At 39.9% G+C, this 24,211-nt stretch overlaps 2 protein-coding genes across 2 annotated transcripts in view; both read left to right on the top strand.

The window, feature by feature from the left end:
• Positions 1-16,098, top strand: part of LOC123956869 (tensin-like) — a 53,700-nt gene extending 37,602 nt beyond the window's left edge. Inside the window, exons 7-19 of the mRNA XM_046029362.1 lie at positions 2,542-2,591; positions 4,046-4,217; positions 4,452-4,502; positions 4,632-4,754; positions 5,525-5,589; positions 6,083-6,166; positions 11,011-11,123; positions 11,220-11,280; positions 11,396-11,471; positions 11,813-11,957; positions 12,752-12,817; positions 13,095-13,220; positions 16,037-16,098. Coding sequence (XP_045885318.1) covers positions 2,542-2,591; positions 4,046-4,217; positions 4,452-4,502; positions 4,632-4,754; positions 5,525-5,589; positions 6,083-6,166; positions 11,011-11,123; positions 11,220-11,280; positions 11,396-11,471; positions 11,813-11,957; positions 12,752-12,817; positions 13,095-13,220; positions 16,037-16,098 — 1,194 coding nt within the window. The remainder of the gene's footprint in view (positions 1-2,541; positions 2,592-4,045; positions 4,218-4,451; positions 4,503-4,631; positions 4,755-5,524; positions 5,590-6,082; positions 6,167-11,010; positions 11,124-11,219; positions 11,281-11,395; positions 11,472-11,812; positions 11,958-12,751; positions 12,818-13,094; positions 13,221-16,036) is intronic.
• faim2b (Fas apoptotic inhibitory molecule 2b) overlaps positions 1-24,211 on the top strand; it is a 76,435-nt gene that overhangs the window by 47,419 nt on the left and 4,805 nt on the right. The window lies entirely within an intron of this gene.

Below are 24,211 nucleotides of genomic sequence, written 5' to 3'. Positions count from 1 at the left end.
CATGAGGGAGAGGACGAGAGAAAGCCAGAGAAATTCGGGTGAAGACCTTCGAGAGGGAGCGAGGAGCATCATCATGTATTACATAGTCGCTGATGACGTCTGGCACGAACAGCGCAGAGTCTACCATCTTTTCTACCATGAGGAACTGGAGCTACTTTGTTTTTAGTCCTTGAAGATTAAGCTTGTTATCACCTGGATGATGGTTTCTGACAAAATGACACTGGATGTACACCGGCATATTTTGCCTGAAGATTTACAAGTACGTAGATATGCATAGTTTTTGTTTTATGATTTAATTAGGAGTAACACAGAGAAGTGGTTCCTTTACCTAGCCATGCCTCTGGGCAGCTCCATTCGGAGGCATTTTGCCTACCTGCATTCATCCTTGAGGTGGAGCACTGGGGACCTGTTCAGCAAGGTAGGCCACTCCCACACAGGAAGTCTAAAATGCTGAAAAATGTTCTTTTATTTTAGGTTAGACTTTTTTTTGCCATGGTTGTGAAAACTATAGTCTGCTGCTTAAAATGTGTGATTCACAAGTTCATTTAGTAGGTGTTCTGGAGCATTTGGTCGTATCACATGGATTTTTTTCATAAAATATATTCTAAAATGTCTAAAATTCCTACCTTTAGGGCTTCTTTAACTGTATTTCTTTAAAGGATATAATTAGCATTTTTTTATATTTTCAAAACAAACAAACCACAAGTATGTTTCTTCCCTACCCTTACTGTGGCAACCATGCAACATTTCCCATGTTTAGCAGTGCAGAGCTAGTCATGTGAGGGAGAAAAATACTGTGCATTGACAAAATAGCTCTACATCTATTAAATTTGCCTTTACCGTAAAAGCTAGTGTTCTCTTGTGAAAAGTGCATGTAAATGGATAGATTGTATGCTCGACTTTTCATGCGGCATTGACTTTCACGAGACGTTCATGCGCCCGTGTTGTACAAGGCAACAGATTATTCCTGTGATGTGAAACGTACTGGCGTAACACCCCCAAAGCCCCATGTGAACAGGCTGTTTCATTTTGCAAACACCAGCATCCGCGGCCTGCCTAGCATCTGGTTCCTGTCAAATCACAGAGAATTATGCTTCCCATTTTGGCTCATAGGGGTGGGATTAGCTTCATCGGCAAGAGGCCGCTTGGCAGCAATATGGGGAGCTACTATGGGGTGTGTTTTTAACCTTGCACCATGATTAGAGACCCTCCTTGCCAATATCTCTTTTTAACCGCTTGACAAGTAAAGCTGAACACTCACTGTTTTTGACATTGTGGGGAAAAAAGTAGCGAGGGTCTGTAAAGATAGGTCCAGCTGTATTTTTTGGATGGCTTTATCGTTTTGATGGTAGTTGACTCATACAGACAAGTTCTCCCCTGGGCCGACAAACAGAAAGAGGAAGAGCCAACTGTAGTATGCAGCCATTCCTCGACAGTACAGCATATTTAGTACATTTTTCCCTCCACAGTCCTGTCACGGTAAAATAGCCTGACTTCCACTCTTCTCAGTAAATAACTAGATACGGGACAGGATAATTAAAGTATGTGCTGAAGTCCTGACAGGACCTGAATCAGGGTGGTTTTCTCCTGGAACACACTGGTGTACTGTATTGTGATTTTTTTTCCCCTTTTTCTTCCCCTTCTCCTCAAGAAAGGAAGACAGAAGTGATTGAGAAGAAGAAGACTTCTCAATCACTTCTGTCTTCCTTTCTTGATGTACTTCTTAATCTTTTGCAGTTGTCTCATCGTCTTCTGCTTCTTCTCTTCTCCATCAAACCTTTCATTAACCCTCTCCTTCTTTTTCTCCTTCTCTTAGCTTCCTTTACATCTTCCCCTGTTTCATTTCTTTGTTCATTTCTTATTCTTCTATTATATCTTCTTCTCCATTCTTTCTTCCCTTCCTTCACTTACTTCATTGTTCCCATCACCCTCCTTCTACTTTTTCTCCATTTCATCCACTTTTATTTTTTACGTTTTACATTTACCGCTTGTCTTTCTTTTTCTACTCCTTATTCATTTCTATTTCTTATCCATCTGTTCTCCCTCATCCTCTTTATTTTATGTTTTCTTATTCTTCTTTTTCTTGGGCTTTACTCTCATCTTTTCTTTCTGCCTTTTCCCCTATCTTTTATTCCTCTTCTTTTTCTCATTTTTTTCAACGTCTTTTTTTTTTCTGCTGTACTTCTTCTCTTTCCTTTTTTAAGTCTTAACTGCTTTACTTTATTCTCATTTATCCTGATGCTTCTCCTCCTCCTTGTTCTTCTTCTTCTTTTTCTCCTTCTCCTCCTTCACTTTTTCTACTTGTTTCCTCTCCTCTTCTTTTCTTCCTGTCTTTCTTTTTCTCAAAGACCAGTTTCGCTTCTGTGATCTGACTTTTCCCTAATAGGTTATGTCAGATTGTAATTCAATAACATTGTCATCATTACCAGATGGACTTTGCTTATGAATCATTTTCTCCCTCCCCCCTCTCTCCCCCACCCTCTGCATGTGTGTGTGTTGTGTGTGTTTGTATGTATGTATGTATGTATGTGCACTCTCCAGGGATCTACAAGGTCCTGCAAGAGTGTGGAGATAAGGCAAAAGCAGTCGCGGTAAGACACAGCATTGTTATGCAATTGTGTAAAACTGTATGCAGATACACAGATGTACACATGTATTTCATCAAAAGAAAATAGTAGTAGGAATGGTAAAGGTATATAGAAGCATATAAGTATAGGTTTAGGGATCAGTTATTTTCCAGCATTTACCATTTACCAGTTAAACAAAAGTTTATCTAAGCGTGTTCTTAGTTCACCTGCTTTGATTTCACGACATGATCTTTGAAGTCTTCAGAAATGCAAAAAAAAGCATGACCCTGAGGATTACAAAACTATTGCTGGGACAAGAACTGATATACATTCTGCTACTTTTCTTAAGTATTAAGTCCTTTAAATCCATTGTGATCCCCAACTCTGTTTTATGATGAACATAAAAAAACGTTTGTGCTGGATATGTCACCCTTTTTCTAGGAATGTAAAGTATCATTCCACCTCTCTGTTGTGTGTTATTCTTCAGGCACGGCTGTTTCTCATGTAGGCTTTACTGTACGCGCACTGGCCAAAAAAACCTGATCGCTGTTTGGCCAGTGAAATATATTGCATAATACCAGCAGAGGTCATGTCAACAGTCAGCGAAGGATTGTAAATCTTTTCCTTTCCAAGAAATATAAAAGTGAGCTGCAGGAGTTTACATTTGATCAAGTGGATGTTTGCGATGAACTCTGTTGTTAGTCCCCGAGAGAAATCGGAGCGTTCTAGAAATGTTCTCACAGCAGCTGTAAAAAACATTCACAAAAGTCCTCGTAAAGATGGTAATCACTGAGAATTGGAATGCAGTTTGGAGTTTAATGGTGGGGTGACTGTATTTAAAGGCCAAACCCTCCACTCCACAGTTGCATTGATTTGGTCATTCGCAGGTCACTAAATATCTAGAGGGCTACATATGGTTGAAAATGTTTTTAGATATACTGACCTGCAGTTTAACTGCTATTTCAAAAGCACTATATACAACTAGTCAATAGTTATATGTAACCTAGATGTCCAAAAAACCTTAAAAAAAACTTTCTGTACTCACCTTTCAGTCAAGAGTAGCTCAGTGCCTTTTGGACTACAAAACTTCACATCAATGGGTTCCATAACTCATAATTATTCATCAGGATAAATTAATTTCACTCTATTGTCCCTTTTTTTTAGAAAGGTGATTTTGTAGGTCAACTGGATAGCAGCAAGCTTCCGGATCATGTACGCATCAGTTACTTTTGCTAAGACTGTTTTTCACTAAAAGCCATCTGCACAAAAGCACCTCTATTATGATTTGAGAATATAGGATAGAAGACACACACTTCTTTGCGATCAGCGCCTCTGGTTCTTGTTCAAGGAGAGCCTGACAGATGTTTGCCAAAACTGAACTTTGCGGTTGAGAGATGTTCACTTTGACCATGAAACTATCCTCCCGCTGGGATCCAAAAGCTAAAGATAAACACCTCTTGCTCCCTCTGCCCCTCAAGGAGCCAGAGTGTGGTTCAGGCCATGGAGGAGAGCTATGAGGTGGACTTGGTCTACATCACGGAGAGGATCATCTCTGTCTGTTTCCCCGCCGGCGCCGAGGAACGCAGCTATGTCACCAACCTCAAGGAGGTGGCGACAATGCTGCGGTCCAAACATGGCGAGCACTATCTGGTGAGCAACACCCCCCAAGTGAACCCGGGACTTCTAACTTGGATCAGTTCCTGTGTTTCCTGTTTACACAACTTTGTCCTTTGCAGACAAAATTGGTCCGACTGTGCCCTTTCAAAAGTTTTCAGAAAATTATTATTTTGATCTTGATCTTGGTATTTTTGCAACAAAAACTTTATTAATTGTATAAAGTGTCCATAAGTGCTTTAATATATCTGTTTCACTTTCTGATTTCAGATACTCAACCTGAGCGAGTGGAGGAGTGACTTATCAAAGTTAAACCACAAGGTACAAAAACCTCAGCAGCTGGATGATCTTTGTAATTTATCCCAGACACATGAGACACATCAGGTGATCTCATGTTTGAGAGTCATGTTTGAGTCTTTTCCTTCTTTTGGTCCTGATCATCCCCCTCAGGTTCTGGAGTTTGGCTGGCCAGACCACCATGCACCGGCGCTGGACAAGATCTGCAGCATGTGCAAGGCCATCGACACGTGGCTCAATGGAGACTCACGCAACGTAGTGGTACTACACAACAAGGTAAAGCAAGGAAAAACGGCACACAACTGTGAATGTGAAAGAAAAGTTATTATCAAGGAATTATTGGTCTGGCTCTGTCCAATGATAACAAATCTGCTGCCAGAACCTCTAAACCTTACTAATTGTCACGTTTTGTCTAATTTATTAAATCTGTACAACCAAAACCAAAGTGTAAAAAGAACAATTTGTGGTTTTACAGAACGTTATGTACTGTGGCTCACTGTAGTCTTTGTCACCGTGAGCTTCCAAGACAACCTGCAGAACCAGCATAGTCCTAAAATGTTTAACTATTCCTTTAAATTTGTTTTATCTTTACTCTTTTATGCATTTTTGGCTGCTAACCCCCATAAAATCAAGATCAGTCATTGCAGTTATTCAATCCATCTTGTTTTATTATACATTACTGTACAGTATTTACACATTCTGTACAGATGAAGCAGAAAAAGCAGAAAGCAAAACATTTTTCCTGCTTCCCTGCTTAACTGCTAAATAGACTTGTTGCCTTTTAGAGTCCGACCGGTCCCTTTAAACAAGCAGAGAGATCAAATGTTAAATAGTTATTTGTGCTTCCAGCTTTTAAGTTTTTAAATATAAATCATGCAGCTTACAGACCAGTCTATCTTATCTGAGGATTTATTTGTTACCCTGGTTCATGATTAATACAAAGGTCTTTTATCCCTTTTAAAATGATTCCTGTTTCAAATAAACTTCTCTAATATGCATCGTGAAACTTCACGTAACTGAGTGTTTTCTCTGTTTCTGTGTTACAGGGGAACCGAGGTCGAACAGGGGTGGTGGTGGCTGCTTACATGCACTACAGCAACATATCCGCAAGGTATCAAACATGTCATGATCGGTAAACACATCTAAGTTTAAAGAAAGAGATTGATTAGCTGAGTTGGAGATTTTAGGCTGCCAACACTGAAAGAGTGTTATTTAAGTACTTACACAAGGTTTTGTAAGGACAGGAGTACCTATCAATCACATTTAGGCCTTGAGATCTGGGACTTGAGCAGCCTTGAAAATTAAACACTGATATGATTATTATGGCCAAACGCTCCGTCCTGGCCAGCTTATTTTTCTGGCTCTGTGAGAAGAAGCACATGTCATCATTCTTTAATGCAACCAGATGTTAATAGTTGGGATGGAGCCAGGAGGATTTAAAGCTGCTTTTTGTAAAGCAGAAGGCCAGACTAGGGGGTATCTCTAAATCTCAAACTTGGGAAAACTCTCCAGGTCTTCCAAAATACAGGCAGTTATTGTTGATACTGTGTAATTTGCAACATGCACTCTGGTATGACTAAAATGTCTAATTTTGTGTGATCCAGTGCTGACCAGGCGTTGGACAGGTTTGCCATGAGGCGCTTCTACGAGGACAAAGCACTTCCTGTGGGTCAGCCGTCACAGAGAAGGTCAGTTATTACCTCATTCCCTGTTTGCTGACATCAGCTTGAAGCTGAGTCTGACCTTACACATACAAAAATACTACACAGTGGATATTCTACTTGAATGGGACCATTGAATGGGACCATTCAAGTAGAACGGTAAGGTTTACTGTCCTGTTTTCAGGGAAAGATTTTTCTAGAATCGCATATTCCTTGCTTCTGAAACTCAGTTGGTTTCTCCTCTCTCGTAGTAGTACCCAGTAGTACACAGTAGTCATACCAAGTCTTTACAGGGCTGAGTAGAATCTCTATTGTAGTTCTCTACTGTCTGGGTGGCTGTGCGTCCGGGCAAGGCCGAGTATGGCTGAATGTTTTTCTCTGCTGTTTTGATCGTCTTAACAGGGCCAAGTAGAACCGTGTAAATTACAGAGTAAATTTATATTTTATATTTGACTCTTTAAAAATTGTATTTAAACATCTTTTTTTATATTTTTCTATGTTGCTTTTATGTTTTATGTAAAGCACTTCAAATTGCTTTGTTGCGGAAATTTGTTATATAAAGCAACTTGCCTTGCCTTACCACACATAATGATGTAGCAATAAATGGTTCTTGGCCTTGGAAGCAACGTTCTACTGGTAACTAGTAAACTAAATAGCAGGACATGCTAATGTTTGGAGCAAAGATTGCAACAGACAAATACACAATCACATATACCCATTACCCTTTTGCTCTTGTTTTTTTGGAGAGGGTAAAGAAAGAAACCATTAATCTCTTTATATACAGAGCATCTCTCTCCAGCCCCATGCACACTGCTTCAACATCCCCCAAAATCTGTAGCTTAAGAGGCCTGCCTGCCTAGTTACGATGGCTAAGCTATTATTGGACAGTCACTGGGGTTTAGGGAATGGTCAATTGTAGAACTGAATAACAAGACAAACTGACTGTGCAGCATTGCGGCTCCTGTTTTTGTTTTAGAAACATTTTACAGAGGAATTCTTTCCTTTTTTCCTCTGTTTATCACCAGTTTAATTTTAATTGGGATAATTGAGAGAGAATGGCACGGAACAGGGAAAAGCGATCTATCTTGTCTGTCTGAGGGATTCCACTGGTGTCTCTGGGGAGGCTGCAGGGCTTAGTGGCAGTTCATTCCAGCCTTCTTAGCACATTAGAGCATATTTTCCTCCAATTCTTCTCCACTTTTAGCATTGAGTGTTTTGAGATAATGTCCTTTCCCCATGAATAGAGAGCACAACAGTAAATTCCAAACCAGAATGAGTGAAACCGATCAAGAGTGGTTTTTAAGGTATTCAAACAATTTCTTATTTTGAATTCAGCTCCCTCTAGAGGTAGGATCATTTGAGACATCTTCCTTTAAGTCATAAATTTGCTTCTACAATATTAGAAGCCCCCCCTCTGCATTATTAGACTGCTTAAAGGTTTGACCCCTCACCGTCTCTCTTCTTCACATGATCTGAGCGCTTCTTGGAAAGGATGAGCAGGACAAAGGTTACAGGGAATAAACGAAGAAATAAAGGAAACAGCAGGGGACTTAACACCACTTCATTTCAGCTTGTGAATTAGACGCCCGCCATTCTCTAACAGGTCTATAGGCTTGCCCTCTGCCCTGCTGCTATTTCCTGCTTCGGATATAATTATCTCTGCCCCTGGAGTCTGCCAGTATTATGGTCTGGAATGTGTGACATTAACATCAAGCGTAGGAGATGAGCTCAATCTGCTGCTGCTATAAAAGCTTGTTAATGGTTGGATTAAAGGTGTTATATGTAACACTTTAGTATCATTAAATGGTTACTATATTGGTTCTGATTAGTTAGAATGCTACAGTAAACAAGCTGAGCTTTTGATGAGATGACAGACTCCCTCTTGTGTGCCATCAAGACGGATTCAGACGGAAACTGGGATTATTTATGGGACAAAACTGCATGGAAGCAGAGTTTTTTCACTCTAAGTGAGACTCAAGTAACTTGGTTATATGTGTGTTTTAAAGGTCCTCACGTGAAAAGTAGAATAGAAATTTGAGGTACATAAATAAATCCTTTCCCAACGCAACGTTGTGTTTCCTGACATGTTTGTGTCCCACATAGAAGTTAAAATACTGTCAACTTTTGGTATGACTGCTCGACAATGTCACACTCTGGCCAGGCAGCCAAGGGGGCAAGTATACATGTCTGGATGATTGCCATCAAAGCTTTAAAAGAAACGTGGATGGAAGGAGAGTTGTTGATAGAGAGATGTTGCAAGACCTGCTGCTTCCCTCTTGTTTTATCTCTGACAGTGTAGATGCAACTTTGAGGCGTTACACCCATCTACAATTTCAAAAATGTGAGATCAGTTGGAAGGGCATAACAATATTTGCAACAGAGGAAGACTTTGGCGATTATGCTCTATCCATGTGAAGCATCTATATTTAGTGTATGGCCATATGAAGATAAGAGGAAGTCTAGACGCTAGAGGTGATGGAGTAAAACCTGCAGGAGGATGACTGACGGACACTATTAGTGGAATCTACCAGAACAACCTGGAGGTCATAGCTTTGAAAGACAGAATGACAGGGTCACAATGTAATTTAAAAAACAGTATCCACAGACTGATAATTGGTCAGATAGTGTACGGTCACATCAGAATTGTGATTGTAGGACAGCGTGAAAACACGGCAGAGATGGAAAAGATTAGAGCGGGAAGAAAGAGCAAAAATTCATCCATAGAGGAATAGCTGTAACACATAAGGGAAAAGTTTTTTTTTTTTTACTTTCACCAAAGCTTCATGAGAGTTGCTTCTCAGAATAGTTTCCTTTGATATGACTTTTAATTTGGAAATTTGCACATGCAGTATTTGCCGAGGGTTATGTTTCCTTCCAGATGGCAGGAAGATTTGCTTGTAAAGACACTTTGCTTTCAGTATTCTAATGGAAGAAATTACTTGCTGTATACATTATGGTAGCTTTTAATTGTCAGTAACATATCCCTTTAAATGCTCGAGTGCGCAGATGGGAAGAGCTCCTTTTTAAATTCATATTTCAGCACACTCTCTGTGACAGATGGAATATGGTCTTCATTGTGTAGTACCACCAGCCTGAAATTCATAAAATAAACAATAATGTTGGCTGTAGTCCAATACAGTTAATATGCATCTGTACTGTATGCTAACGTTTCAAAACCTTTAATAAAGATAATTTCTTGGTAAAAGACAGAGCATGATTACATCACAAATCTCACACACATGTACTGTAGCTACGAGCCGCTTCCTCCTCTCAGCACTGCTCTTGCGGCGTCCCCGCTCAGTCTAATTGAATTTCAGCGAGGCTAAACCATCTGGCCACTGACAGCAGAGCAAAGGGGGGTGTCTGCATGTGGTGACCCCATGGTCAAGGTCACGTTTGGTACCATCATCATTATCATCATTAACAACCAGACCGCACTAACTCAACAGACCCCCAACTGGCCTCTGTACACACCAATTCACTCTGACATTTCCCATCGTGGATAAAGGTTGTTTTATAGTCGGAGTGGAATTCCGTTCTTGGAGTTGGGGTAAAGGTGAGCCGCACAGTATGAGGGTTTATTCTGTTTGGATTTGGTGTGTAATTTGGCCAGGAGGTCCGGAGGTGGGATAGCTTTTTAAGACCATGTATCTGAACAAGTATTTGGTGATGATATTATTCTTATGATATTATTGTTATGCATGTGTGTATTTGGACCCTCTTGAAAACGAGATGCTGCATCTCATGGGGCAATCCATTAATAAATTGAAATTGAAATAAATTGAAATTAATGATTATACTAATTATTTTGGTAATCCCACAACCTCTAATCTGGTGGCACCATCACGTCAAAACTTCCCCTGATCATCAGTTTGTTCCATGGCAAGGTATCTATAACAAGCAGTGACTGGATTTCCAGGATATTAATCACTACCAAAAGGAAAAAATACATGCTTGTACAGAGGTAATAAATAGATGTAATGGTCTGCTCCGGCTTCCTCCCACCGTCCAAAGGCCTGATTGGTGACCTTAAATTGTCCTTAGGTGTGAGTGTGAGCGTGACTGGTTGTTTGTCTATGTGTGGCTCTGCGATGGACTGGTAACCTGTCCAGGGTGTACTCCACCTTTCGCCCGATGTCAGCTGGGATTGGCTCCAGCCCCCTGCGACCCTGTACGCAGGAAAAGCAGTTGACGATGGATGGATGGATGGATGGTCAGAAATGTACTGAGCGCAGTCTGTGTCTAAATGCACCTCTTATGCCATAATATTAATTTTGTACTCAAGATATCTCATTATTTATTTGGCATTTTATATCTTGCACTAATAATGCTGCCACGGCGATAAAGTCCTGATTTTAATGACCCCGCTGAGTATATACACAGGATAAGCGGTTGAAGATGGATGGACGGATGGGAATTTGTATGCCTTTGTACTAGGTAGTGAGGTTACAGAAAGTGTGGGGAGAGAGACGAAGGAAATGACATGCAACAAAGGTCCCTGGCTAGACTCAGAGAATCAGAGATGTTGCCTTAACCCCCAAGGCCACTAAGGCACCGCGGCCTTTAACATTTTTAACACAAAAACGTTCATGTACAACCATTGGCATCTGTTCACTTTTATATAGTTAAGGTTTCAAAAATTGGACGTAGCATTCCAGACTCACAGTTCGACTGGCATCTGTCATGTCTTTTATCATATCCTGTTAGTACAAAAAAATGGAGTACATTAATTTCTTGTTTAGTAACTTCTACAACAGTGTTGGTTAATTCGTATTAGTATATAGTCTGGAATTTGAGCACAGCTTTGATTTGCTTGATGATCGAAACAGTATTCCATGAGACTTTGGACTCATACTTTCCTTTGTCTGCAGGTACGTGCGATACTTCAATGGCCTTCTCTCCGGACACATAAAAATCAACAACAAGCCTCTGTTCCTGCATCATGTCATCATGCACGGCATACCCAACTTTGAGGCCAAAGGAGGTGAGTGTCTGCCTCTGCCAAATGAACAATAGGAACCTTGTTTTTACTGGTTTTCTTGAAAAAGGTTTCAATGTCCTTGCTTATTTCCCGTCACAGGCTGCCGTCCTTTCCTGAAGATCTACCAGGCAATGCAACCAGTCTATACGTCAGGAATATAGTATGGAAACTTTTATTCCAGTTCAGTGTGGCTTGGGTTTGAATTCAGAGCAGAGCTGATCCTGTACTGAATCCAGTTATTAAATTTTAAGACATTGTTATTATCATTTCTACAGCAATGTGCAAGGAGACAGCAACACCAGTATCTGCATCACTATTGAACCCGGCCTTCTTCTTAAGGGAGACATCTTGGTAAGATTTTAATGAGAATAGTGATAACTTTCATTTTCTTTTTGATTTAGAAACTCTTGACTTTTGTCGGCTTACCATCATTACTCGTTTCAAAACAACAGCGCAACAAATTCCTTCCAGCTCTCTTTTTTTTTGGTCACAGAAGTTGTATTATTGTTATTTTTATTTATAATTATTTTTATTTATAGTTTTTTTTATTTATTATTTATAGCTTATTTTAACTATGGAAATCCAGAATAGAAAGTCGATATTTCTCCCAGAAAGCCGAGTTTGCCTGAATAATTGATGCATTGTTTAATGTATTGATATTTAACAACCTGACTCTTCCTTTCTTACCATAGTTGAAGTGTTACCACAAGAGTTACAGAAACACAACCAGAGATGTGGTGTTCAGAGTGCAGTTCCACACCTGTGCCATCCACGACCTCGGGGTGGTTTTTGGGAAGAGCGAGCTGGATGAGACCTTCAAAGGTAACGGCTCTCTGGGTGGGTGTGTTTTTTACAGTATATGTGTTTTTGTTGTTGACAGTGTTTTGTATCATTGTGAAAGGAAAATACAATACAGTATGTGTGTGTTTGTAAGTCAAGGCTGAGGTGTTGAGTTTAAGTGAGCGAAGAGTCCAAAAACAAGTACAGATATTTGGAGCAATATTGGGTAACTGCTGTTTATTTCTTAAAATGTCGTAAAAAAAATAAACATCACAAAAGTAAGACAGAGGTATCACAGGCAAAACTTGCACCATGTTATTACATAGTTGCTACATTCAATTTGGGACTTGTGGCCTTGCTGTGCGTTTGTGTGTATTAATGAATTTGTGTTTGTACACATTCCTGTAAATTTGCGTATATCAGAACTGGGTCATGTGTATTGTTATTACTATATTATAGTAGTTTTAAACTAGTCTCCACTGGAATATTTGGTTTCCAGTATGAAAACGTTCTTGTGCCCTGCTGCAGGAGGACACTGTTCCTCAAATCTGTGTAGTGACAGGGTCCCCTGGTGGTGAGGGCAGGTTAGCATTCACATGAAACTATATGGAAGGAAATGCAGACGAGCAGCTTATTATGAAAAAGCCCAACCAGAGTTCGTTGAAGTATTTAAAAAATTAAATAAACTTTGACACCCACATGTTTGCATTATTGATTTTTGATGTAGTTTTAATCTGTCTTTAATACTCAGATAATAAAAATAAATTTACAGATTTCAATTCACCCACAGATAGTGTTTGTGTCCATTGATTTACAAAAAATAATATTTTTTATACTGTGTGTCTCTACAGATGAGAGGTTCCCAGAGTATGGAAAAGTGGAGTTTGTTTTCTCATATGGACCAGAAAAAATCAAAGGTAATTTCATCTTTGCTGACTGAAAGGAGAAACATGGAGAATATGGTTAATAGAATATCGACAACAAATGTCCATACTGTAACTTAGCAACATCAAACCCGATGTATTGGTCATGACAAATTTCAAAACAGTGACAAAAACCTACATTTTTTTCTCAATTTATGCAATCTGTTTATCCAAATTATGGATGTTTGCATTTAAAAGGACACCATTTAAAGTGACAGGTAATACGCTCTGTGAGAGGACTCCATAACCCATCATGCAATGTGTTCCTCAGGCCTAAGCCACCTGGAGAACGGGCCGAGCGTTTGTGTGGACTACAACACCCAGGACCATCTGATCCGCTGGGACTCCTATGAGAGCTTCAGCCAGCGCTGTGAGGCCCCTGTGGACGGAGAGCCTGGTATGACCACACACACACACACAGTTTGATAGCTAAGTTGTCTCATCCACGGTTACTAATAGAGTTTTCTCTCTAACATTCTGTGAGTTAACTCACAGTGTTTTGACTCCATGAAGCTTGAGAGTATACATCATAAGTTAGTCAGAAGTACGCATTATATTAATTTTAAACTCTTAGGATATAAGGATATATATAGTATTGGAATTAAATACACCGACCATATTGAAGAAACATTACATAAATACTAAAGAGTTTGAATGTGTTTTTAATTGTGTTAGCATGGAGGCAGTAGGCTGGGGATACACGGACATTATTTGTTAGGAGGTGATTTTTGCCTCCCAAAGACTTGGATGCAACAGTGTTGAACCTTCCCGTAAAAATTTCAGTTTTATTACATTAGAAAGAGTACAGTTTTAAAGAGCCTTAAAATGTTGCAGGTCTTTGGACAGCAGAAATCACAATTAAATTTTTTTAGATACAGCAGGAAATATTTAAACTGAATTTTCATTTGCAAATACAAAAAAACACAGCAACATCAGTTTTTCCTATTTCAGATACTAATCTCAGAATTTAGTTGACTAGTTTCATGTTTACAATTAAAATTCAGTGCACATAAATTAAATTCCTTAGTCACCCCCATGGGTCATTATCTCTGGCTTTGATGCACCTTGCAGTCTACTGAAGAGATCTTTTTTACTCTTCACCCACCTCTCCTCCTCTAAACCGTACATCCCGGAGCTGCCAACGCAGCCCCCCAGCTTCCTCCCCCAACCTGTCAATTAAGCCTTTAAATAGCTGCTGCAGAAATAGGGGGGCGTCAGTCGCCACGTTACTGGCTACCCCTCCCCAGGGGTGTTGTAACCTGAGACACCACCAACGCCAAGTCCCACAAGTGGCCAATACCCACCTCCCTGTCTCATGTACCCTCTCCTACCTATTCAGTCATCCATATACATATCAGTGCAAGAAATTAAGGCCAAACACTCAAAATAATCATAACTATAATAATTAAATTATCTTTATGAAATGTTACAAAAGGTTAATTTCAGGTGTAATTTTGCCTGTGATTTAGTTTTAGTTCTGTCAAAACATCAATGATAACACATGATGCTCAGTTTTTCAGATGTCTTGAAACGTCAGCAATAAATGATCATAAAGAACAATCACTTATTTTGTACCATTTTTCACTGACGTCAAGAATTTTGTTGTGCAGTCAGGACACTACTACATTTCTTTCGTTCCCACTCTGACTCTCCATATGTTCTGCTATTAGGGTCATTATGTTATTATGGATTGGTTTGTCCCCTTAGTAAATGAGTGTATATCCAGCATATGAATGAGAAATGGAAAAATCTCTAAAAGGATGTTGAACGTAACACACCTTTACAAGATTGTTTCTGAAATAAAGTGAGCTTCACATATCGATATAAGTTACACTGTTATGTTAAGTGGGGCAATTTAGGATACCTGGCAGTCTGGCAGAGTCTCAGCGATGATGAGATTCATGATTACCGCTGTTAATCTGAGAGGCTTGCACAAACAGAAGGATGCACTCATCCTCAGTTGAGTCAGGACTTGGCAGCCATTGTAGTGCTGCATCCACTTTTATATATGGGATTTTTTTTGAACGGCTTCGCAAAGACCCATTTAATTTTTATGAACATCCCCAGAGAACCGTTGTGGTAATTGCTGTTTTGCAAGAAGGTCAGTGGGAAGTGCCAGGATTGCAATTTTGATCCTAATTGAATGGACGGCAGTGTTCTCAGCACTCAGCAGAAAAGGCTCTCGGACAGTTTATTCATTTCTCTAATTGCTGCTTTCGCTCTTAGACTTGGACGTGAGAATCCAAATGGTCAGAGGAAGCTGGTGCAAGAACACGGTATCTGTTTTTTACAGGGACTGAACAGATGTGGGATGAAGCAGGCCTTGTTTGTTTTGGAAACTGTGTGATGACATGAAGCCAGAAAGAGATTCAACAAAATTTCATGAGAACTGTTTAAAAAGTTGTGTCAGCAGCATTACAAAAAAGACTTTGGAGTTCTGTTTTGTTGCCGGAAAAAACATCGGGAAAAAAAGGCACTGAGAGTTGTTATTGTTTAATGTTAAATGTTAATCAGGTGTCAAATACACATTTAAGTTGGCAAACCCAGGTGACCACATACACTGATGAATAACACTGATAAGCTGCTTGACAGAATGGCCTATTTTTACACGCTGCAGCACAGTGGTCAGTAATCACTCATCAGGTATCATTTGGAGAATCCAGACTTGTTTATTTGTCCAGGTGTTAAACGATTGTTTTATCCTGGGGCGCTCAAGTCTGAATGCATCTGGGGCTTGGCTAACTCATCCTGGCGCCATTTTTAACAGGGTCCAGCAGCCTTGGAAGTTCAGTTGAGGGGACTCAACGAAAGATGGGTGTCTTAAAAGGGTCTGCAGGATTAGGTGGCTTAGAGTTGGGCACATTTCACGCTGACGGATGCCCTCGTGGGGAACGTGAGGAGAGGCATCCTTAGCTTTCTTAGGGTATTTGTTGATGACTGTCTCACTTGTGCAGTTATAGACGTAAAGTGTATGTGAGTGTAAAGGTATTTGCTCAGCTGTTTGTGTTGGTATTATCCAGTTTGTTTGTGCTATATGGGTTTACATTGCTGTCTGTGTATGCCTGTAAATGTTTACACATTGGAATAGGTCTTTTGCAGTTTTGTATGTGGTTTGTTTAAGCGTGCATGAGTGCACGTGTGTGTGTACGCAGTGCACCTTGTGTTTTTTCGGCTTTCCTTTGCTCCACTAATAGCCCTGTGATGTGATGGCAGCTGTCGACCCTGGAGGTCAAACCAGTCAGAAGACCACCATTTGGGCCACTGAGCCGCCATAGAGCAACTGCACCGCTATGAGCAAAGCTGCTTTTTTTAAGTGACAGGTGTATCATTCTAACATCAGATAATTGTTTTATTATTACAAAGTCCAATGTCACAGGACTTCTGAAGAATAGATTTATGGAGATTGTTTTATGGCAAAAAAAACAACAAAAATGTCATTGTTCTTTCAGTGACGTCACAGTGCTAGCAGAGTTTGTCAGAGTAGAGGATCATAGAAATATCACTTCATAACGTGTTTATCCTCTCATGTCAAGTGAAAGCAATCAAATGTTTGGAGAGATGCCAGGGAAGAAGTTTGGTGGCAGTTTTGTCTTAACTTTGAAAAACAGTGAACAAAATTATTTTGGTGTGAGATAGAAATGGTCTTATTTGTCTGTGGTAAACTAAAGTATAATGATTGAAAATACAATAATATTTGTGCAGCATCTTTAGTATATAAAGTGGATGTTTCATTCTAATTTGACCTGCATGAGTGCAAATAACCATTTAAAGTCAGATGTTGCAATACAGTTTTTGTTATTATACCCTTGATTTCTGAAAAATGAAAATAACCACTAAACATAATGTCTTACTACAGTAGAATAAGTGTGTGTTCCAGTGTGTGTGTGTGGTGTACAGTGGGGCACGGGCCCAGTGACCACACAGGCTATCTTCCTTGTTTACCGCCCTCCTCACATATTTGGCTGGGGCTGAGCAGCATGTCTGGAATAGCTGGATAGAGACAGAGAGACAGAGACAGGCGCAGAGAGGCAGAGAGAAGCAGACTTTATCACTTTTTTGTATATTGCCGAAGTTTGAATGAAGGAGAAAGGAGAATAAAAAGGAGAGATAAAAGAACAAAGTAACATCGAGGAGAGACTGAGAGCAGCTCAACAGCACTGGTTGGTGAGTAGTACTACAAGGCCTTTGGATTACTTCTAGAAACTTGCTTTACATGTTAGAAACCTCTGTCAAGTTCATGCGAGTTCCATGTGTCTATAACATACAGTGAATTCAAAGATGATCAAACCACGGGAAAAAAATATTAATCATCGAGATCATTCTAAAAATAGAATAAATTGTTATTTTTCCAGTGTACAAATGGTTTCTTGGCAAAAATTATGCAGGGCCCTTCTTAAACGTCACCTTCAAAATCACGACACAAGCGTCTGTTTGTCTGTTTATTATGTTTCCATGTCAACACAGTTGCATCCTCTGTGTTTGGCACCTATATGGTATAAAATGAGTCATGGAGCGAGCAATTTGTGTGCGGAACATTTTATGAGCGGGCTGCAATTTGGGTACACCAAAACTTTTAGGAGACCTTGGTTGGTAACTTCATGTGAGCTTAGATTGAGATACAATGCATGTAGGATTTGTTTTACAAACTATCCTAGAGACAGTGTTTGGTCATTTAAAGATTGTGAGTGAGTTCAGTATTGTGCCCTCATTTCTTTTAAGACACATTCATTACTTTGCCAAGTGCATGTATCATATATTTCTTATACTATTTACACTTGGTATCAGACCTAGAACAGAAAGCTTTACATACTAAAAGACAAAATAAAAATTTTCTGAAGCATATACCTTAAGTCTGCAGAAATAGAGTGTGGTCAGGTATTTTAAAAGCACCTTGTCTGTGTCTTGCACATAATGCTTCTAGTTAGCCCTCTTTCTGACAGCATGGTGAGCTGTAGCAGCAGGTTCAAATCCGATCCCTGGAAACCCTGCTGAGCCTGTCTTCATCTCTTAATGCCTCCTTTCTCCTACTGTCTGTCTAGATGTCTCCATATGGCTTTCTTTCGGACACTCTGTCTGTTTTTTTGTCTCTTATGTTCTGTCTCCTGTGCTCCCCTTGTCTTTTTCTGTTTGCATGTTATTGCTTTGAGAGTATATCCTTCAAATCCCTTGAAAAAATACAACAAGAAGGTTTTGTTGATTTTGTATTTAAGTTGCACTGTTGAAAGGTGTCTGATATCCGGTGTCAAGGAATTTATTCACAAGAAATCCATATTTGTTATCAATACAGGTATGAAAATCAAAAAATTGAAGATTGTTACTGTACCTCTTTTGCATTTAGATTGGAGTACTGTACACTGCCTGGAGTAGGTAAAAGGTTTCTGCCTCTGAGAGTTAGACGTGGCACTCTAAAGCTCTCAAAGAGACAGAGATGACAGACCAGTATCTAGGTAGACTGCAGGCAGATGCACTTTTATGACGGCTACTGATCCTCATGAGTGAAAGACAGATGGATGGACAGATGTACAGAAAACTAAACCAGCCAGTTAGGAGACAGTCAGACGTACAGAGGCAGATATGCAGACCAGAGAATTACCCTGACATGATCCTGTTGGTTCTCTTTTAATGTCTGAGGCGATGTTATGACACATGGCAGTGTTAGTTTATGCTTATTCATATGCAAAAATGCTAAATTGAAATGATACCAGTATTTTTTGCCTAAAGCGACTTTAAGCACTCTTTCTGTACAGTATTCAGTTTATTTGACCATATATTTGACCACCTATATTTAAGAGAACAGTATTTCCAATATGGAATGCTAAAACTCTACATAACTCCGTGATGATGAAGTTGTTTGTAGAGAAACCTTGGGTCAGATTTCATGTGAGATTCTGTAGATTGTTACTCCTGATGTTGAAGAAGGGACACTGTTAAAACTGAATTCAATTGAAAAAGGAGTTCTCATTTCACCTTTCGACTTTTACAATTTTGGAACGGATGGGAGTAGACAGCTGTTGAGTTAAAAGATGCCATGTGGAGTTTTCTTGTATACAAAGAAAAGTTGTATTTAGTGTTAAAGTTGAGGTTGTTATAACTAAGATATCACAGGATATTAGCTACCTCTTGTCCCCAAGTCATCTGTACAGGTCTAACAGTAAATCTAATATTAAATGTGTCTAATTCGGATTTAACCAACCAAAAATCCCTTAAAAACTCAACCCAGCTAAATACCCCCATCTGCAAGTTGATCTGACATTTCCTCTCGTGTCAACATGAATCAGATGAGTGTAGCTGGTTGTCAGTCAGATATGCAGACAGTCAGACAGATAGCTCTTTATGACAGTCAGACAGTCAGATGGATGACATCACCCAAAAAAGGCATCTTGGAGGCCGACACTGATACAGTCACGTCACGTCACCTCAAACTGTGACAGCTGGACAGTGGATGATGGATGGAGTGAGAGGCAGACATGGCAAATATAAAACCGCGACAGTTTTCGTTGAGCCAGTCACTGATACACCAACCATGACACCTTTTTCACTGATGGACTGTCACATCGTCTCTTATGAGGGTGTCTCCCTTTCTCTCTGCTGCAAAAAATGTCCAACATTTGCAGCCGAAACATATTTCTTTGTAATACATGTAAAATAGTTTTAAAAAATTTGTTGGAACCAGTTAGTAAAAGGAAGGTCTCTACACTCTAAAATCAATTAAATGAGTTCTTTCAGTCTTAAATATACAAAAAGAAATTTATTTACACTCGAAACAGGTGAAGTTACTTTTTTTTCTATTCAGGAAAAGGAAGATTTTAAGCCCTAATGGAAGGAATGGCTTAATATATTTTTGCAGTGTCTCGCAGACAGACAGGTCTTTAAGACAAGTCAGTCAGTTGTCAGTCAAACCCAATCACCCACTGCTGGCATGCAGACTGGCCGTAGTCACGGTGATATGAAAGCTGTGAAGGTGAATGTCACATCCTGCCGCGAGATACCCAATGGCTCGTTGACAGCACCGTGCCTGCCACTGCATGTTGGTGTGTATAATTGTACATGTGAGAGTCACCAACTGACTCCAAAATGTTGTGAAATCTGATGAAAGAGGCAGTTTAGATCTATAAAACACAAAGCTACAACAAGACAAATTTACTCTGGTCACTTAGGAAAACTATCGGTCTTACTTTTATTTATCTGGCTATTTGATCTTTTCTGGAACTATTGATGCATATTTTTCTACTAAGACAAAGGCAATTCCAAAATCAGACTAAAGAACATGCTAGGATGTTAATATTTTGTTGGGAGTACACACACTTCTAATCAGCACTTCATTGTTCAATCAAGAGTTTGTTTTTCATAAATATGTAACCAACAAGGGAGAAAGAATCCACTACTTGTTCCAAGAAATTTTGTAATATCTTTTGAAACTGATCTAAGATGGACAGTTTTTGTAGTGCACCACTCCCATCCTGCTCCTTCAAGTTTAACTTTAGGATTGTTTTGGTTTGTCTTGCTAATGCTAATTGCTTATGAGCTTTGGAGAACAAAGTGCTCTTTAAATTTCAAGCAGGGTGCTTTTCCCACCCTCCCAGTTTTACTGCTCTCACACCGTGCACACCCACTTTCCTTCAACCACAGACCTCCCAACTCCAAAGAGACCTTTCTCGCACAGTTTAAACCTCTCATTTCAAATATTTCTTCGGTATGCATGTGTGTGCATACATGCATTTATAAACATACATAAAATCATACACCGTATCCAATAAAATTATCATTGTGGTCTACTTGCGAGAGACCCAACATGGCACAGTTTAATTATGCATGTAAACTTTAGGTGTGTTTAGTGTTTCTATATGTGTGTTTTGTAAAAATGGGTTTGGTCCTTTTTATGAGGTCATTGTGTCCCCTATAAGAGTGTCAAGCACATTTTTAAGTTTCCACCACCCCTGGAAACTAATAAAGTAGCCAATAAGTAAATTCAAATGAAAAACCAACTAAAAACCCTTATTAAAAAGTTGATTACGATACAGTATTATATTCCCATCAGAGATATTTAAGAAAATCCTATTATAGATTGGATATTGCAAGTAATTAAGAAGTTACTATAATATACAAAATTACATTTAGAATGTTTTACAGATGAAAAATATAAATGTATAAAAAAACAAAGGTTTTCCTAGAGCAGAGCCTAGAGGCACTCCTTCGCAGAAATTAGGGTTATTTGGGCCATTGTTACTAGAAAACATCAGTTTTATGTATTAAAACCAATTGAATGCAATATATGAATGATCACCATAGTTAAATTAAGATCAAACAAAACACTATAATAATAAAGTAACTTTAGTACAGATTCTGAAGAAAATAACATTTAACTTTGGCATTTATGTTTTTTTCCTCACATGGCGGTAATGATTCTGTCCCACTTCTGACTTCTATCATTCAGCCCTAAACTACAGTAACACAAGATCTACCAAGAACCCAGGGAGTCATTTATGAAATGTATGTGTGCATGAAACATATTCAGCCCGCCGTGTCCACTGTGTTCTCACTGCTTTATAGGTGTATTGACAAATGTGCTGCCTTAATCGCCCTGTGTTAATCTTAAATGTACTAACTATGCATATAATCCACATCCCAGCTGATGTATTTGATACAGCAATAACAGTGGTTGTAGCACATTGTCTATTTATAATAAACCATTGGCCACAGGTGTTTAAATGGCTTTTTAATAGCCTCCAAGGCTGCGATGTGGCAATAAAACACTCAAGCGAACACTTAAGTGGATATAGCCAAGAGGCCGGGGCTGTGTGAGTGATTGTGTGTGCGCGCGCGCGTGTGTGTGTGTGTGTGTGTGTGTGTGTGTGTGTGTGTGCGCGCGCGCATCACTGAATGAGCAATGCCTCTGGCACTTTCATAAGAGAGGAAAGCCCGTGTCACATGAGAGAATATAGACAGAGAATGGACAGGTGTGGGTTTGTGTATTTGGGAGCGAGAGAGACTACTATTAATGATAAATTGCTGATGATTTAATTATCATTTTGTTAGTCAAACTGTTTTTTTCTCAGTACTATACTCAGTAAAATACTCAGTACTTTACTTAGTAAAATAGTTCTTGAACCTGACTTGGATCTGACTGAATATGTAAATAAGTAGTGGTTTCGTGGGTTTGTCCTTTGGAGCTGAGAGAAAGGCATGTTACACTTGTTTACTGCAGTAGGAAACAAGTTGTTAGCTATTTGTGTTAGCCAAGCCTTGGTGACTCAACTGATCTAAATTAAGGTCTGCCTCAGCTATTCATTGACACCAGAAGAAAGCTATTTGTTCTATTCAGATGGAGACCTGCTTGTTTGTCCCATTAGAATTATGGGCACTGGATTTAATGCCAGACTGGAGCTTTGCTGTACAGATCTGAAGCTCTCTGACATTGATGTTACCAAACAGTAAGCGACGCAGGGTCATTAATTATTTTGGGTGTGTGGTCATACTTGGATCATCCCTGGATCTCTGTGTTCATATTTCAATGCAAAGTCAAATGTAGCATATGTCTAATCTTATTCTTCACCCATAAAACACCTAAACATAATAATAATAATATAATAATAATATAATATTATATAAAATATGCTTACTGTTAATTCAGCCTTCCTCTTCAGCTTTAAAATACATTGGGTTTTAGACAGGGCTGTAAATTATTACAGTACAGTAAAACATAATGTACATCAAAAGAATTTGGAAATCACTTTATTCTAAAAATTTGAATGTTAATTTGCTTAAAGATAATAAACTAAATTAACGCTGCAAGCAGCGTTGGGCGGACCTCGCCTGTAGCGCGTCGGGGTGTGAGCCGGCCGTGTTGCATAATCTGGAGCTCTGCCGGTGCCGCTCTGAATTTGGACGCTGCATGAAGGTGTTATACGTCACTTCCTGTGTCCCCTATGTGGCGCTACATAGCACTTGGCGCTATGAATATAAATCGGTATTGGCATGTAGATGTCTTCTGGGTGGGAGAGTTATCAAGCACGTAAAGATTTGTTCAGATGTGAGCATGTACACTGAAGTTACAACAACTTCCTGTGTCATGGCGAAGAGTTGGTCTTTGACGCCACGCCACGGACATGCCCATCGACAAAAACTCACAGATAGCACAACTTTTCATTGTCAATGCCTTTAGACGGCACAGCAGAAATTTGAAGTCGGTCTGACTAAATCCCTAGAGGGAGTTTGTTAAAGTACGGAGTGTGTAAATCATCCAAAAATTGCCATAAAATTCAAAATGGCCGACTTCCTGTTGGGTTTAGGATATGGGTTCTTTGAGTCATTTTGCCACGTCCATGTGCGAAACCCATAAAATACGAAATTTTTCACCACTTCTGATGTGTGCAAAGTTTGGTGAGTTTTCAGGTATGTTTAGGCCCCCAAAATTGAGCTTACTTTGCAGAAAAAAGAAAAATAAAATCTTTACACTTTCAATAGGGACCTCGCACAGTTCGTGCTCGGGCCCTAATAAACAGTACATTTAACGCATGCACAGTACTCTGACATGACATGGATTTTAAGCTAGATGACCGTAAAAACGCTATCAACGCTACTGATCACAACAAAGCTCCGGCGACTAAAGTTATGCTAGCTGAGATAACTCTGCCCCATGAGGACTGCATACTCCTTAAGAAAGCGAACAAAAAGATTGCTAACCTTATGGAAGACATCCGACGACTTTCAGAAGAACTCAAAGAGAAAGATTCCCTGCTGGCTGGCTTTATGGATGTGGCTTCAGTACAAGCCAAACAGATTGTTTCTCAACCGCTAACATCCGGGACACCGTGCTATGGGACCCCTCTACCCTTCCAAGGCTTTCCTCCTGCTCGACTCCGAAGCATCAGTCAACCTGGGCTGAAGTGGTCCGTGGCTGCAAGAGAGGCTCGGACCGCTATGCAGCCCTGTCTGACGACACTTCGGTCCATCCAGTGGATGCACCAGCAGCTTCGAGTCTCCCTGATACGGATCTCTTTCGGCGGACAGTGCCGGCCGACACTGTTGCATCTCCTCCACTGGCTACATCTCCTGCACTGGCAGCAAACGGTGATCGGCTGGGCCGCCAGTCTGCCGCTGGCCCTGATCGGCGGCCGTCATCCTGGTCAAAAACCTCCGCTTCCCGACGTAGGATCCTGAAGGAGGCTGTGCTCAGACGCTCCGGAGGCCATCTCTACCCTGCACCGTTGGGTAGCCCTTCTCTCATGTCTGTTACTGCTACTCTAACATAACACTCGGCAGCTCACACACTCCATCCTCAGTCCGCACGCAGTGTTGAAGCAGATTCTGCTCAGTCCTGCTCTGGAACCCCACAACCGGCATCTCCTCGTCCCCTTTTCTCCCCAACCACACTAATAATTGGTGACT

Source organism: Micropterus dolomieu, linkage group LG18 (assembly GCF_021292245.1).
Source record: "Micropterus dolomieu isolate WLL.071019.BEF.003 ecotype Adirondacks linkage group LG18, ASM2129224v1, whole genome shotgun sequence".
Classification (NCBI taxonomy): domain Eukaryota; kingdom Metazoa; phylum Chordata; class Actinopteri; order Centrarchiformes; family Centrarchidae; genus Micropterus; species Micropterus dolomieu.
This window is presented reverse-complemented; position numbering and strand designations above follow the sequence as displayed.